The 17,271-nt window shown below is 40.4% G+C and overlaps 2 protein-coding genes across 2 annotated transcripts in view; one reads left to right on the forward strand and one right to left on the reverse strand.

Moving 5' to 3' along the window:
- adgrd1 (adhesion G protein-coupled receptor D1) overlaps positions 1 to 5,555 on the reverse strand; it is a gene marked incomplete at its 5' end in the record, with an annotated part of 29,281 nt that extends 23,726 nt beyond the window's left edge. Inside the window, 7 exons of the mRNA XM_083979894.1 lie at positions 965 to 1,222; positions 3,385 to 3,561; positions 3,646 to 3,768; positions 4,149 to 4,247; positions 4,899 to 5,015; positions 5,373 to 5,409; positions 5,502 to 5,555. Of these exons, the coding sequence (XP_083836020.1) occupies positions 965 to 1,222; positions 3,385 to 3,561; positions 3,646 to 3,768; positions 4,149 to 4,247; positions 4,899 to 5,015; positions 5,373 to 5,409; positions 5,502 to 5,555 (865 nt within the window). The remainder of the gene's footprint in view (positions 1 to 964; positions 1,223 to 3,384; positions 3,562 to 3,645; positions 3,769 to 4,148; positions 4,248 to 4,898; positions 5,016 to 5,372; positions 5,410 to 5,501) is intronic.
- Positions 5,556 to 7,050: 1,495 nt separating this feature from the next.
- Positions 7,051 to 17,062, forward strand: stx2b (syntaxin 2b). Its single transcript, XM_083979340.1, has 10 exons — positions 7,051 to 7,384; positions 7,476 to 7,550; positions 7,650 to 7,749; positions 8,899 to 8,973; positions 9,086 to 9,159; positions 9,392 to 9,500; positions 13,805 to 13,878; positions 14,047 to 14,184; positions 14,271 to 14,381; positions 15,727 to 17,062. Exons 1-10 carry the CDS (start codon positions 7,355 to 7,357, stop codon positions 15,802 to 15,804), a joined length of 864 nt encoding a protein of 287 aa, XP_083835466.1. The 5' UTR covers positions 7,051 to 7,354; the 3' UTR covers positions 15,805 to 17,062.
- Positions 17,063 to 17,271: the final 209 nt, after the last annotated feature.

A 17,271-nucleotide genomic window follows, 5' to 3' on the forward strand; every position in this document is an offset into this window, starting at 1 on the left:
ACATTTTATGTCTTTGCTGTCATTTCATAAAAGCCGCACTAACTAGCTACCAAAAAATAGCCATATATGGCTGTACCTTAGAGGTATCACTGTGAACCATTCCTGCGCTTCTTTGGTTCAATGCAACATTTTATACGAGTGCTCTGGAGAAGTAAAAATATTTTTCTGTAACCATAACAGTCAGGCTCTTTGCGTCTGGTAATGTTCTGTGGAATATATTGCTTTTGGTAACGACTTTGAAGAAGAAAGCAAGGCAGAGTGCACTCTATGCTTCACACATTATAACCAGTTGAACCTCCAGCAGTACACAGTCATAGTTTTCATACATCACCATACACACAATGGAAGACAATATTCTCACTTCTCACACACCAAAAGGTGATTCAGCCTTTGTTGAGCTGAAAAGGTTCATTCCATCAGGCTTTGAACCTTTCTCTGAATACCCTGGATTTTGTTAAATACTTATCATTACAAAGCAATTTTTTTTTCTTATATTCTCATAAATGTCAACATGTTTTTTTTTTCCATTTATGGCAATCCACTAACCATAGGAGGTAAACAGCAACAAAACAAAAACTGTTTCTGGGGGGTTTTGTTTTGGCATGTTACAACCTGTCACTTTATATTAAAGTGATCTGCCCCCTGCAACCCAACCTGCCTCTGCACTCTTATAAATACTTATAAGGCAGAACTATGTGAGCCATGGCACTTGCATGATGGAAGGTCATGAATATGTTTTGTGCAACAAGTACCATTTGACAGCAAAGTGGAGTATATTTGTACAGTTTAACATCTTGTTGTTATGCATGAATGCCGCGGACGGAATGTAGAAAAGGAAAAAGACGGAAATTGCTTTTTAACCTCTATTTCCTCAGTGCAGAGTCAGGAGGGAGGGAGCATTATAATAGATATACTATGTCCTCGAATGACAGGAAATAGTTTCCACAAGAGCGTAATGTCCTACCTATGGCTGCGCTGTAGTAGAGCATAATCTCATTAGCAGAAAGGGCCTTTTCCCAGATCACAAACTCATCAAAAGCTCCTGTTACGTAGTGGCCGTACGTCCTGTCATTGCCAGTTCCAATGACAAGGTCAGGGTAGGGATCTCCATAGTTATCTGAGACATTGCCAACAGGGTCACCGGCAGTAAAGGTCCCGTTGATGTACACCTTTAGTCCATCCTTTTTTGTCCATGTGAAGAGAATATGGGTCCAGAAAGGCCCTGACAAAGAAAACAGACAATAATAATAGTATGTACAAATAAACAGCAATTGTACAATAAGAATAAACAATAAAAGTAGCATATTCAAAAAATAACCACTGCAAGGGTTAGGGCAATGCATACAGGTAATTAAAATGATTCAATTAATTAAAAAATATGACACAGTCTGCTGTGAAAGTTTGATTCAAAAGGACAAATGTTCTCGGTAAACAAACGGAGCTGAGTCTGTTCCCTGAAATGACCTGTAAGTTCATGAGCTCCTCGTTCTGTTGCAAGCGAATGTGCAGCGATGCACTCACTCACTGAGAGAGTGATTCAAGTCATTGATTTGTTTGCAGTAACGTGATTCGCACCCACTCACTGAGTCCCTGTGAGCGAATGCAGAGATACACTCACTCAGTCCTGTCACTGTGAGGGAACAGTGCATAAGTGATTCATTCATTGAATGTAGCCTACTACGCAGTGAACTTGAGTCACAGTTAAGAAGCTCAAACCGCCGCAATCGGGTCCAACAAATTCAAGAGCAATGCCAAGTTTTAACAAGTCCTTAAATTTAAAAAGGCTTGAACCAGTAGGCTAAATATTTAGGTTACGGTCAACCGCAATAGTCTACAACTATGCTCGCAGCTCTGTCATAGTGAGCTTTGAACTGAGCTAAATGCTAACAAAGCATGGTAACATGTTACGGTGACAACATTTAGACACTGACTTTGACTTTTGCAAGTTACCATCTTACTTCAGTTTGTTAGCACGCTAACGTTTGCAAAATAGTTTGCAGAGAGCACAAATTAGCTCCAGTTGAAGCTAATGGGAAAATATATTTCACAAACAATATATACACAATATATAATTCACTGGTTTGGCAGGTAGCTAACTCTTCAAAAACTTCAAAAACCAAGTATTGGACAAAATAGGCTATTTTGAACTGATAATAGTTTAATAAGAAATTAAGTTATAATTTCATTGATTATAATTTATTTAAACTTAATTAAGAATTAAGATCAGTTAAAATGTCTTACGATGATTAATTGTTATGATTGATTGATTGATTGATTCTTTTAATCATTTCTTATCATATTTAACTGCTTAATTGTTTCAGCTCTAAACATTTTTATAATTCACAATATAAGGCTACATAAGTCCTTGTAGAACTCCAGGCTAAAGTCTGTTCTGGTCCCAAAACTCTCTTCTCTCTCTAGTTTCTCGAGGTAATTTGACAATAAAGCGAGTCCCAAAAGACAATACATTCACTGTCTGAAAACACTTGTGCCAGAAGAGCACAACAACCAAGAACACATCTCATTTGTGGTTAGAATATAAACCATGTGTGCCAAAGACCCCCCTGCAGTTTAAACACTTCAACTCTCTCTTTCACCTCTTTTTATGCAGAAAGTTTTATCTGTAGTTTAACATTCTTTGCCTTTACGCACACACACGTTGGTAAGACGCCACCGCCAGGTTTAATCAGCCCCCCTCAAAGCCTTTCCTCACAATTGTGACACACAAGGGAGAAAACGGACAGATTTTTACAGTATGTCCTGAAAGTTGGACATGTCACACCGTATGAGAACCAGATGATGTTTGATCCTCTGTAACTGAATACTGAAGTCAAAATTGAGTTATGACGCCCCGTGAATACAACTCGACTGACTGCAGCAAAAACAAAGATGACATAAGTCATTTGAGTACAAAGTACTGACCTGTAAAACGTTCAGCCTCATATGGTTTATTCAAGTTTGTCAAAACAGTTTTCCAAATCATTTCGTCTCATTATAATACAAATTTTATTTTCAGGATAAAATGCAAAGTATTGATCACACTGAGCTTTATTGTGTTTCACATTTCATCCATTTAGACCTTCACTCACCAAACATTATTGTATTTAGGAGGGAAATGGCTGTAGCTCATTAAACATCCATGATATTTTTATGTTTTGTGATACAGCAAAAAAATGTATCAAAGGTATCCTTGACAAACTGAATCAACTGCCTGCAGCTACATCTGGTTTGAGTTAACCAAACCATGAATGCACTTGCATAACTGATCATTTACGGCTGAAAACAAAAAGTAGACAAATATATATATAGAAGAAAATTCATAACACAGCAGTGCCTATGGAAATTTAACTGAAGTAAGTACAAGGGCAGATTTATTCACAGTACCTGGAACTGCGATGTTGGCCCTCCATCTGTGGCTGTTGCCTCTTGTGTAAAACTCCACATATCCAACAAAGGGGTTGGTGAAGACAGAGAACCCATTGGAGACAACTTTTCCTCCAGAGGCTACAGCAAAGCGGGACTCTGGCTCGTGGTTTTTCCAAAAAAAGGAAAAGGTGATCCCTACAGAATGATGGAATATCAGTTACTATCAATACAAGATGCTAAAATAGTATGAAATGTATTGTACGCATAAACTACACTCACCCTCTGGACCACACAATGACGGGTCACTAATGCAGGAGTTCTGGTAGTTTCCAAAGTGGAGAAAGGTACCACCATTATCCCCATTTAGAAAGATGCCCTTGTTAACCATTCCTTCAACAATGTCTATGGCAAAACACAAATCAAGGACATCATTGATTTGTGCCAAATATTTATAAAGTTTAATTATCTGTTCATTCAGCGAGTGAAATTATTCCAAATCTCTATAATAATACCTTAACTAATCATGAATTGTTTTTTAGCTGTTAAATATGCTTCATTGGTATCTCAACAAACAATAAGAGCATTAACAGACTCAATTAAATATACTAATGTGCTCCAATTCTGGTTTGACTAAAAGCTAACAAACAATGAGAAATGGATAAATAAAAAAAAATAGTGGTCAACAAACAAAAGACTGAACAAAGTATGAAGTGTGTGAACACAGAAATGACAACACGGAGCGGTGGGTGACGCAGGGATGATTTTCAGTGATTGATCCTCACCTACTGTTGCAGAAATGTTAGTGTAGGCAGAGTCATTGGTATACACATAGGAAGAGTTATGGGAGGAGGGGAGCACAGTGTGGTTGTGGATTCTGAGAGCTGGACAGAGACAACGGAGAGAAACAGTGATTCACACCTATATAGACACACAACAGAAGACAGTGAAAGGAAGACAACGGGAGGGACGTGGTGCGCAGGTATGAGACAGAGTGATGCTGAGCTGAGTGCACAGTGGCGGTGCTCAAAGAGGACTCACACTGACTCCACACATCATGCTCAAGTCTATACCTGATCCCTCTACAACTTTATCATTTTTTATACTTGCTCTGACCAGTTCATTTACAACATGGCTGCAAACTAAAAGCATGTGAAAAAAATAACTGACTTTCAGTCCTTCACCATTTGAAAGAGCTTTTAGATGTAGAGTAAATATTTATTCCTTACAAATTTTTTTTCAGACTTTTACCACCCCTAGATTATGGGATACTATGTAATAGTGCAGCAATTCATAAAATTGACAAAATTGACATAAATTCTACAGCACATCCCTTAAATTATCCTATAATGTGACTAATAAAGCTGAGATACAAAATAAAAGCTTTCAACACATTTAAAAAGCATGATGGCTGTGGCTGGACGGTGGATGGTGAAAAACAGATTGAGACCATGCAGAGAGCAATCCCAGAAAGACATTTAGATGGTTGGATGCATTCCCATGAGTATACCAAACCTGTTTATGTATGCACATACTTATGTTGCTTCCGTTAACATAACCTGGTCTGTTTCCAATCTGGTCCCACAGCTCATGGATTCCGTCCACTTCATCGAGGGGCCAATAATGTGAGGCCGTGGCCAACACCTGCAGGCCTGGACGGAGAGTTCACGAATAAACAAGGATCCAGAGAAGGGCTTTTCCCCTAATCAAGCTCTGTCTCATTACTCAAAATTTATTTTTCCTGGCACTCCAATTTGGATTTTTTTTTTTAGGGGGGGCGGGCAGGGGGGGGGGGGGGGGGGGGGTTAAAAGATTGATGAGCCCAACAGCTTTAAAAGTTGCTTATTCAACAGACTATTCTGATTAATGAGATGAGCAATAAACAAATCAACAACATTCTCTATTTTGGAAGTTAGCAGATGGAGAAACACTTTGCTCTGGCAGTACACTGTAAATTTCCAACCGAGTCTATGGCAATCACATCACCCTTTACAGAAAGTCATTACTACCTGGATGCTTCACAGGTTGTACCACTTGAGCATAAACCTGAAAAAAAAAAATCAAATGGCTTTAGGAAGGCTGCTTAACAACAGACAATAATACTACAGCATTAGAGGACAAAAGTAAAGTGACCCTACCTTTATGCATGAGACAAAAGCTGCAAAAAAGTTAATTCGCAAAGAAAATTCCATAGCTCTGAGGAAATGTACCATACACAGTCTTTTCTAAAAATAAATGTTAAATCCCCATATAAAAATGAATCCAGAAGGAGCCGCTCATTATTCCAATATGTTAAACTTCTGATCAGTCCATGGGTCAAAAGTTGGGAATAGTTGAATAATGATACAAAAATGGAAATCAATTTAGTCTTCAAGCATGAGGCAGAAAAACTTCAGAAGTTGCTCTTTCATGATAAAAAAAAATGTGAAGCCAAAGTTGCAGTTCCACGCAGAAAACTGTAATCCGTGATCTCAGTTCTCACTTTGACCCAGTAGTTGTTTCTTGGAGTTTCTGTGCCTGAATCTGGAAACTGCAAAGAGCAGCTAGTGGAGCTCCGTGGAGGCGTACTGAGGTTGCTGGACTGAACGTGGGAAATGCAAAACGTGATGTCATTTTTGGATCTTCTGAGGTGGGGCGTTAGAGCTGTGCGTAAATGGTATTATTTCTGTGTAACTGGAGATTGTACCGGGAATGAATGAGATCAAGATCAGAGCTGAGCAATCCAAATATTATTTAGATAGAAGACACGTATTTACGCGGGCAGATTTGCACAGTGGGTTAAATTACAGGGCAACACCCCGGACTCTCTGGGAACAACTGGGATGCTGCTGAGGATGATGGGTGTTTTTTTTGTTGTATTTTTTTTTCTTTTCTTTTTTTGTAACAGTCTGCTCAAAAGTCAGGCAGATCCAGAAATCACTGGAATCGCTCACATACAACATCTGAAACACTAATTACAATTTTTTTCATGGGTTTCCCGATGGGTTGTATTTTTCAACCATTCCCACTAAAACACATAAAAACTTTCACTCAGGACAACTCACCACACAGGCCACTGCAGAAATACCAAGTAGGAGGAACAGTCTGTCAAATAATAATAAGAGGATCTGAGTTAGACTTTTTCTTGAGTTCGTCCCTGTTTGTGAAATAGGACTGTGATAATTGGCACAATTCCCACAGGTCATCAGCTCCTCCAGTTCCCAAGGTCAACCTCGCGCACAAGTGATGGTGGACAGCGCCATCGTGTGGCCAGGTGGTCAGTCAACCCTGCTAATCTATTATTCACTCTGAGTTCTGTCTCATGTGTCTGACTGCTGCGTGGTGTATCTGCTGCTGTCCAACTAAAACCCATCAGCTGATGAACAAACAGGCTAAATCACCATATGGTCTTCATGAAATTAACCACAACAGACTGCACTGCACTTTGATACTTATAGAGGAAACCTTGTTTTATGTTATGTAACCTTCTTATTGACTATACCCCTTACAAATATAATGGGATTATATTCATTTAGTTGGTTTATCATAATGGCCGATCAAATTTAATTGAGAGCGGAGTAGTCTCTCTCCCCCGAGGCAGAGAGAGAGGGAGAGAGAGAGAGAGAGAGAGAGAGAGAGTTGGGAAAAAGGCGTGACCCAGGGTGAGAGATATTGTGGATCAGTTACGGATCCTCTACTGCGCTTGTGTTGTGGCAATTATCGCCGCAGACATTGAATGGAACCAGGAACAGAGACTTTGGGCTTTTATTTTGGTAGGCTAGAGCTCTTATTGTTTCTTTCTTATTGGTTTTGAGAGAACTTCAACTTTGAGCTATTTGTATCGGCTCAGTAACGCTGTAGTAAATGTAGGCCCACTGTGTTTGTCAGCGCAGTTCACTGATGTGGACCTCGGCTCAGCGTTATAGTCTACACATGGACACTTCCAGGATGACCCAGCGACTGTTTTACTAGACTTCTCTGGAGCTGATCTCTCTCCGAGCTGATCGGTGTGATGAAGGATCGACTGGCAGAGCTGACCGTTGTAAGTGTCTTTTCTTGCGTTAAACTGCACAAACCTCGACAGGATCATGGTCCTAGAATATCTCTCTAAAGACATTTTTCCATCCATTCAGAGTAGCACACAAGCAGAGGAGGATGTTGCAGTCACAGTGGACAGAGATGGCTTCATGGAGAGCTTTTTCAGGAGGGTGGGTATCATCAGTGGGACTTCCAGGGTGTGTGCACTGGTCCAGAATAATCCAAGGTAATGATACTGTTGGTTGATTTATTCATTGGTGGATTGCTAGGTGGAAGAAGTCAGAGGCCTCCTCGATAAGATATCCTACCAGGTGGAGGAGGTGAGGAAAATGCACAGCATGATCCTGTCTGCTCCCAACCCTGATGACAGTAAGTGTGTCTTTATTTAACAAAAGAGCAGCTTTCAAGGGTTAGTTCAGTGCATTCAGTTGTTTCAGGAGTGCCCGCCCTGTGTTTGACTGTAGAGGTGCAGAGAGAGCATTGTAACAAATGTCTCACTTCCTTTGTTGCATTTCCCCCTCTCATTGTAAATGAATGACTGACTGGCCGGAAACCTGTGAAGGAAACATAAGCATTCGGTCCAGAAACTCACAAACCCTCGTAGTTTGGGCTTTGGCTTGCTCTGTTAAGAACCTTCACTGTAAAAACTCAAAATCTCACCAAGAATATTTGTCTTATTTCTAGTCAAAACAAATCTCATTATACCTAAGATAAGACTCATCACATAAAATAGTAGCTTGTTTTTAGACACTTTTTACTTCTTTCAAGCCCATTTTCACTTCACTTCAAATCTGATAGTGGAGCAAGTTTTTCTTTCTTATTACAAGCACAAAGAACCTGCTTTCACTGGCAGATTTTCTACTTATTTCAAGTGAAAATTTGTTAGAAACAAGTGAAAATGATCTAAAAACTAGTCTTATTTTAAGTGGAAATAGATTAGTTTTGACTAGAAATGAGACATTTTGACAAGAAATAAGACAAATATTCTTGGAAAGATTTTGAGTTTTCGCAGCAGGGGTTTGGACGTGCTGTCATTTACAGATGTTTGTGGACCTAAGTGAATTATAATATATTTTCTCTCACTAAACAGAAAGTGCTTATACTTTGTTATTTAACAGTATTTAAAGCTACAGTACATGACAGAGCAACAGTCCTGAGTATAAGCCCTGGGCCTTGCTCAGTGTGTGAACTGAAGCCTCAGGATCCAGCAGGACAAAGGCTCTGCAGTTTACAGCACAGTGGTATACTCAGTAATGGAGTTTAATGTAACTTATTCCAGTGTTTTAAGATCCATGACGTGGAGTGGAGATGGTCACTAGGGAAACAAACAAAAGGCCCGCGCTCTATGCTGTGTGACCTCTGCAGTGTTACCATGGGGTTGTTGCCAAGTTACAAGATGAAATCACAGTAAATCCAATATTTACAGGATGGAGAGGCGGAGAGATTAGCTGGATGACATTATTTTTTCTCATTAACAAAGCCAGTCTGACGTCTTTCCCCACTGTCTCCTGTGTGAAGGAACAAAGGATCAACTGGATGCGCTGACCAGCGACATCAAAGGGAATGCCAATGTCGTACGAACAAAACTAAAATGTGAGTCGAATCACGACATGATTGACACTTAAATATTTATCAACTCCACCAAACAAAGGCTGATGTGGTCTGCTGTTGTGTAATGTTGGACTGTAATTCTCTCCGTCTGAAGCCATGGAGCTGAGTCTACCTAAAGACGATGCGGTGAACAGATCCTCTGTTGACTTCAGGATCCAGAAAACACAGGTCAGGAAACAAACCCCTCACATGTGAGCATTTTAACATGAGATGATGTCACCATTCATCAGTACATGTTTAGAGGGAAATGTGTATTATGTGTACGAATCACTTTTAAGTCTAAAAGTGTTAACAATGGTTCAAATTTAGGTTGTGGGGTAGGCCTATCAAGTATCACAGATTTGGAGTCTGAAGAGTCCATGTTCTCACCCTTTGTCCCTGTGTTTTCATTTGTCCTCAGCACACAGTGCTGTCCAGGAAGTTTGTGGAGGTCATGACCCAGTACAACGAGACACAAGTGTCGTTTCGGGAAAGAAGCAAAGGAAGGATCCAGAGACAGCTGGAGATAAGTGAGTGACAAATAATGCAACCTCCTGCCCATTCATGCAGTCAGATATTATGAGATATATACGTACAGGCAGTAATCTTTGAAGCTTTTAAAGAAATCCTATTGATGTCTATTGTTAATGCTGACATGAAGTACTCCTTACGCACATTGAATTTGGTTTCACGTACCAGATGTGTAAATCTAGAGATAAAAGGGTGACAAATACAACCCAGAGGAGCTGTTAGGACAGGATCCAGGAAACAGACCACACCAGTTTCCTCTCTGCTTCTCTCAACTCCAACCTAACTGCTGATAAACAGACTCCAGCAGCAGGATGGGATTTTTTTTTTTTTTTCAGATTTCTTCAAGATGTCAGGGATTTTCTATTTTAGAAGTCATCACAGCCGGACATGTGGTTTTAAAGATTTGATGGAAGTTTAATGAGGTCTAGCTAGTAGGACTGGTTGGACAAAATAATATGCTAGAGAACAGCAACCAGGCAAATAAAGATACATGTTGGTACTGACAAGGCAGCATAAGCCTATAATTTACACAACAGACTAGTATATATCTGTATTAACATTCAGTTATTAGTTTTAACTTGTGTGTATATTGTGTTTGTGTATTACTTGTCATTGCAACAGGATTACATGATATTTTCAGTATTTTTCTGTATGTTTGGTCATTTCTGTGTAAAATGACTGTGAAAAAAAAACAAATGCCACTACAGTGTGCATCAGGTGTATTGTATTATGCATGTATGGGTAACATGAGACAATAGTGAAAGGCAAAAAATAGGACCGTCTCCCACAATCCCTGCGGCCAGCATTAATGAGCGGCTCCAGTTCTCCTCACTGCAGGCGGAAGAGCCTGATACTGGAGACACCTTGCTGTGTTTGCGTTGCCGGGGAAACGGGCAGAGGGCTCAGCCGCCTGTGTAACAGTAGTTCACCTGTCTTTGACATGGCCACATGAACATTGGTCTGTGCTGTCACAGGCTCACACCGTTCATTCACGTCTTTCAGAGGGGATAGCGTCGCGCTCGATGTCTATTGATGAGCTGCAACGGTGCTGCCTTTTTCTTACTGTGTTTGGCTCCGTCTCCCTGAGGAATAACCATTGCGAAAAGGTGTGCGACATACAACGAGCACCTGCACAGAGCTGCCGGTCTCCCCAGGGAGGGTGTTGTACAACAGGAGGCATGGTTTCAGTAAAAGAAAGCTTTCAAGTTTCAGCAGCTGTTTCTCTGTGAGGGGCACTGGGCTTCTAATCTTAGTCACAAGTAGCTAACCCTTATCCATGAATCAACTGGATGAACACCACAGCAGGAGCTCGCTGTGAAACATCAAACTATCTACATTACAGCCCTTAGATTGATTCATTTTAGCAGCTGTTGCTGTGTAATGTAAAGTTTCTCCTCTTCAAAATCCTGTTTTTAAAGGGACATTGTGTAACTTCTCCTGTTGTCTATTCACAAAAATCGAAGTGTTCCTTTCAGCCCTGCCTAACCCTAACCCTAACCCATATCATTCATATCTACATGGAGCGGGTAAGCTCGGTGCTGGCTGCCATGTGGTGTCGCCATGTTTTTACGTTCAGTGGCAGCGTGACGGTAGGAAACCACGGAAACTCAGCGGAGACACCGGAGCTGTCGGCTCAGGTGGAGGTGGCGTCTGTGAAAAGTCACCGCGGTAACGCAGTGAGGAGGAATGGAGCGTTACACTGATGCTGCATTCACCTGCAGTCGGGCAGACGGCCGTCGGTAACAAACCAGATGTCATTTTAGTCACAGAAGTCAGAGAAAGACGGTAAAACCAAGGGGGCAGTTGTCGGTCTGAGAAGTGAAGCTCACTTCCGCGTTAAAAAAACTGCAATCCCCCCGGCTTCCTCTGGGGGCTGGTACCAGAAGGGAGCATAGACCCCCATGTTAAAATAGCCGACTTTACGTCCTCAATAAACATGATTAAAGCCTGGTACCATTACGTTTTTTGGTTTCAACCGATACCCCGCACACACTCTGAGGGGGGTGATTTTTTTTTAACTCCGTTTTACTGTTATTAGGTTTCAAATTCTGGCCAATTAGGGCGCGGAAACGTTGAGTGACAGGTCCGGAGACCGCTGCTTCGAGGCCAGTGGGCGGGTTCTCGTCCGGCTAACGGCCGCACCTCTCCAAATATGGCAAGTCAAATCCAACATGGTGCAGTTCAAACCCCCGTAGTAGCGGCACAAAACAGACTCCCCCAAACCAATGGGTGACGTCACGGGTGCTACGTCCATTCTTTATACAGTCTATGGGTAAAATGTGGGTCAGGTAAACAATACCACATCGCCACGACAACATACTGTCACGTGTATTGTTTTGCCTCGTGCCGACCACTTGTTTACATAGACGCTTGTTTATGCCGTTACGTGCAGCGGCTGTCGTCCGTCTGCCGTCTGCCCAATTTCACGTGAATGCAGCATGAAAAATACGATTGAGTTGCTTGTGATATACAACCGCAATGTTAGATGGGAGGAATTCCTACACAATGTACCTTTAAGAAATCACGTGTTGCAGTGACTCCTATAGTCAGTGTGCCTTATACCAAAACACTGCTGAACACACGATTAGTCTTTTTTTTTTTTACATTTAGAATCGAATCTCAATTTGTCACTCCATTAAACAATACAATCCATGTCTCACTACTTGAGGGTAAGTCAGCAGTGTGTTTGTAGCAGTGTCCCCTGGGTGGATAACAGAGACATTATTTTTCTGTCAGCTCAATCAGCAGAGCTCCGATGAGGCCTCCCCTCCTCACACAGTGGGCTTTACACACAACAACAGCACCAGACAAATGTGTTATCCTGCGATTAAACACACATCATTATATTTTGTACCGGGGATAAGCACAGACATTCAAGACATTACTGCAACATTAAAATTAAATGTCATGTTTTTATTGATTTTAAAGCATGCTAAATGAACGATAAACACTAATTAGAACAGGGCACATCAGGTTAGTCATCTTTTAGTCACAGAGCTCAGTCCACTGGTCCTTCATATTTAATGCCAGATGCTGAATCAAAAGGTCCAGAGGGAATAATAAAAGGGCACAAGTATGAGTGGTGTCATATTAAAAAATGTCTGCACTCTATTCTCTCCAAAGGAACTATCAATGGCTGAAGCCTTTTCTGTATAATCTCTTTACTTCAGCCCTGTAAATGATGGTCTGTAGCACAGCACAATGTCTCTGAGCCAGTTGCTTAGTATTAGGGGACAACAGCCTAATTATGGCCTGACTCTTAAGGTCATTATGAACATGATTACTAAGACACCCCTGTGATTAAGGGTTTTAATATCCTCTGTCATTTTCTTCTCAGACTATAATACATTTAACAGTTGTAATTCAGTTGTATGACATGAAACAATACTATGTAGAGACATATAGATGTGATTGTACGTGTGTGTCTCTCACCCTGCATTTTACAATTGTATCCGTCATCAACACTCATTAGTTGTTCCCTACAATTTTTCCAAGCCATTGTGTAAATTTGAAAAATGGTGGTGGGTAAATATAGGAAACTACAGCAAGTAGACTAGGGAGTGATTTTGAGAACAGCCCATGGCTTTTCACAAAATACATTCTGACATAGTGATAAGATTAATGATGGATGAATTCCATTTAGCTGCTTCACTTACAGGTCCTGATGCAGTCCTGGCTCCCTGTCACACTGTTATGGGTTTCTGGGACGATGGGATAGAATGGGCATGGCCATTAGCAATGTTGGTTGTGTTATTAGCAACTAACAATGGCAAGTTAAAATGTCTACTGTCCAGCTTAGTCATTTAAAACAAAAGGTCATTTTGTTACATTTCCTTCCAGTTTCACCATTAACAAAATATTTTAGACAGGAGATGGCTGTGTTTTCTTTGCCAGGGAAATAAAAAATGAATGAATCAGCCATCCATCCATCCATCCATCCATCCATCCATCCATCCATCCATCCATCCATCCATCCATCCATTAGCTAAACTCATCTGACCCTTATCGGTGCAGGTCATGGGAGGCTAGAGTCAGTCCCAGCTGACATAAGGTGAGGGCGGTGTACGCCCTGGACAGGCTGCCAGTTTATCTAAGGGCCGGCATACAGAGACAAACAACCTTACATGCTCCTATTGACACCTTTGGTCACTAAAGAATTGCCAATTAACCCAATGTGCACATGGACTGTGGGAGGAAGCTGGAAAAACTGGAGGGCAACTACATAGAAACAAGGAGAATATACCATGCAGGCCAGGGAAATGAATCAACTAATCATCACATTTTTTATTGTAATTATTTCTAGCTGGAAGAGTGACCACCAATGAGGAGCTGGAGGACATGTTAGAAAGTGGAAATCCATCAATCTTCACATCTGATGTAAGTCATTTACTGTGCAGTGTGTTGATTTGGCAGGGTTAAAAGCTAGTACTGCCATCTAGTGGTGGATGAGTAAATCATCTGGGGCGAGGTAGTGTGCTGTCAGGCTGCTTGTGTTCTGGTTCTGGATTAATTATTTTACCATATCTGTCTTTATTTCCTTCTTAGATCATCTCAGATTCCCAGATCACACGTCAGGCTGTAAATGAGATTGAGTCAAGACACCAGGACATCATGCGTCTGGAGACGAGCATCAGAGAGCTACATGCCATGTTCATGGACATGGCAATGCTAGTGGAGACTCAGGTAACAGATATCTTTTTTTAAAAAGCTACGCACATCCAAAACAATTGTCAGATGCAATGGAAGCCTTCTGACTCTGTTATTTACAGGGGGAAATGGTCAACAACATCGAGAAGAATGTCTCCAACGCAGTCGAGTACATTTTTCGCGCAAAGGAGGAGACCAAGAAAGCAGTGAGATACCAGAAGAAATCCCGGAGGGTATGTGTTCCTTTCTAGTTATGTGTTGCTAAAGTATCACAAGTCAAAACATTTGGGCGAGACACTACAGGCAAAAACACAGTTTCTTCATGCACTGATCAATATTGAGATTTTAAGGTGGTTATTTTACTTCATTTTGTCTCTTTCATCAGTACATTTCTCCTAAATTCACCAAAAGTTAACAGCTACTGTGACATACTGTGCGGTGCCTGTTATCTGACCCATGTCATGTCAGGTGTCATTGTAAAGCTCTCTCTCTCCTGGACAGTGATGTAGGCTCAGAAAATTGTTGTTTCCTCTGTACCAGCAACCAATCGTAAAAGTATGATTTACATTAACAATCTATGGAATTTTACAGTACAAGTCTTTAAAGGCCGTTTTCTCAAAATGAGTTTTTCCTCAGACTCTGAACCCGAAATCTCCACTTCAGCAGCACTTACAGACACCAAACCTTCCAGTTTTATTCCTGTGTATATTCTGAAGGTTCTTACAGAGGGGATTGTTGATATATCATTCAAAGCCTGATTTATATAACATTTTATTCCTAAAAACATGGCAAAATTAGATTTTTTAAGGCTGGTGACAGTATTTTCTAATTTACAAAGTGATAAAAAGAGATATCCAAAATCCCCTCTGCAAAAACTTCTGACTCTAGTATGTCAACAAAATAAAACAAGAATTTTGAAAGTGGCTTTATCTATTGTTCAGATTTCGGTTCTGGAAATGTATGCAAAATAGCGCATATTTCATTAGATATTGCCTCATTTACATATTTAAACATACAATTTGACAAAACTTGTAATACAAAAAATATTTGTCTTAATGTAAGTGATAAACTTGGGATGTTTCATGGTGATATCTGCTGGTTAATTTTTTCCCCCCTATTCACCTGTAGTGTCTCCCCTTAAATGTCGATGACACAAGACAAGTTGTCAAAGTTCAAGTGGAAACATCCAGTCACATGTGACCACTTCAAACTGTCTGTTGATAGCCTTTTTAAGAGTGTGAGAGTTGTAGTCATAGTTCAAATAACAACCTCTTCTTCACTTGGCAGAAATACATTATCCTTGCCTTTGCTCTCTTGATCCTGCTTGCTGTCATTGCACTAATTGTTGGCCTGTCTGTCGGACTAACCAAACCTCCTGTATGAGGCCTACTGTGATTACCGCGTGAGGTAACGACACTTCCACATCTACAACTTCCAATTTCATGAACCAAACATCCTCCATCCATCTGCCCATCAACATACCCACAATTAATTCATGCGTTTAGCTGCTGAAGATTTAAAATGATTTGCGGTGCCGTTCCTCATTACCGACTCTGACATCTCCTCTCTCTTTGACAGAAACTTCTCTGCCTTGCCACGTGTGGTGCTGCGGGTTTCCTCCTTTTGCTCATCATAATAGTTGGAGTCTATGAGTGATGGATATCATGGTTCACAACCTTACAGCAGTCAGCTGCTCCTGTGGTGATGAGGCAGGGAGTAGCTCCATAATAAGACTGTCATTCACAATCCAACAGCATTACAGAGATGATCTCTTGACCAGAGTGAAGTAAGTATAATTTGTGCGTGACCCACTTTGCGCAAGTAACATCAGACCTCATGATACACTGTTCTGGAGCAACTCTACACAGCTAGAATAGCGCATCAGATCGCTTTGCCTTAGATGTGATGTAATGAACACTGACAGCACATCAGATCTATTTACTATACTGGTGTACTGCACGTCCTTTATTGCTGCCATTTTTTCATGTGGGGTATCGATTTCATACATTCCTTGGTCTAATGACTCTAAAGGAATAATTTGACATTTGGGAAATATGCTAAGTAGCCTTCATGCAGAGAGTGAAATGAGAAGACTGATACCATTTTCATGTCTTTATGATCATTCTGATCATCAAGTATGAAGCTAACCACCTGCAGCCTCACAGCTCAGCTTCACATTAAGACTGGAAACAGAGAAACAGCAGGCTTGGACCGAATGTAACAAAACTCAACACATGTGAAGGTTATATGAGACTTTGTGTGCCAGACTATTTCTTGGCAGTGACTTCCTGGAGTCTTGTTGTCATTTTTAGGCTTGTTGTTAGGCCGAATAACTAGTGGACGTACAAGGAAATCACTGCTGCTGGTACATCCATACACGTCCCGTAAAAATACAATGCCATTTTCACATGAGATGCTGCTAGGCTAATTTTGTTAGCTTTGGACAGAGTCAGGCTAACACTCCCCTCTACTTATCTGTTTTAGCACTGAGCAGTGGTTGGCTGCAGCTTCATATTCCACGTATAAACATCAGTTTTCTCACTTTACTTTCAGAATAAAAATGTGTATCTCAAAGTGTCTTAACTCTTGCTTATAATAATTGTTGTATAATCCTTATGTTTCTTGTCCTTGTACATTAACTGTCATTCATGAATGTAAAACTGCTACAGCTCAGGAGCCTGTAGGAATAGAAAAATATAAAAAGAAAAGATATAGTTATATATTCACTGTTAGCATTTCTTAATTGTGTTTTAATCAGAAAAAATATTTTCAGATCAATCAAATGGAGTACATCAGTTCATTCCATAACTCTTATAAAAGTGCCTTTTGATATTTAATTTGAAACCTTAACTTATTCAGTTGTGTTTTTTCACAATCACTGTGTGTGATGACTGAAATATTAGTTGTGATAAAAGTCATGCTGGACTGTTTGATATTTCAAGAGCACACATTCAATTTGATACATTTAGTAACATTTTTTTAATGTTTTTAAGTTATATCCTGTATTTTATACTGAAGTCAGATATTTAAAAAATAAAGCATAGAAAGTCTTTGCAGAATTGTTGCTTGTTTGTTTCCTTTCATGTTGTCATATTAAAGGTGATAAAGCTGAACTTTTTTTGC

Source organism: Trachurus trachurus, assembly GCF_905171665.1.
Source record: "Trachurus trachurus genome assembly, chromosome: 9".
NCBI classification, from domain to species: Eukaryota; Metazoa; Chordata; class Actinopteri; order Carangiformes; family Carangidae; genus Trachurus; species Trachurus trachurus.

Excerpts from the sequence above, each read along its gene's own strand:
- stx2b (XM_083979340.1), top strand. The coding sequence starts at position 7,355 with ATGAAGGATCGACTGGCAGAGCTGACCGTT. Across the intron at positions 7,385-7,475 it reads GACTGGCAGAGCTGACCGTT|AGTAGCACACAAGCAGAGGA; the intron begins GTAAGTGTCTTT and ends CCATCCATTCAG. Across the intron at positions 7,551-7,649 it reads TGGAGAGCTTTTTCAGGAGG|GTGGAAGAAGTCAGAGGCCT; the intron begins GTGGGTATCATC and ends GTGGATTGCTAG.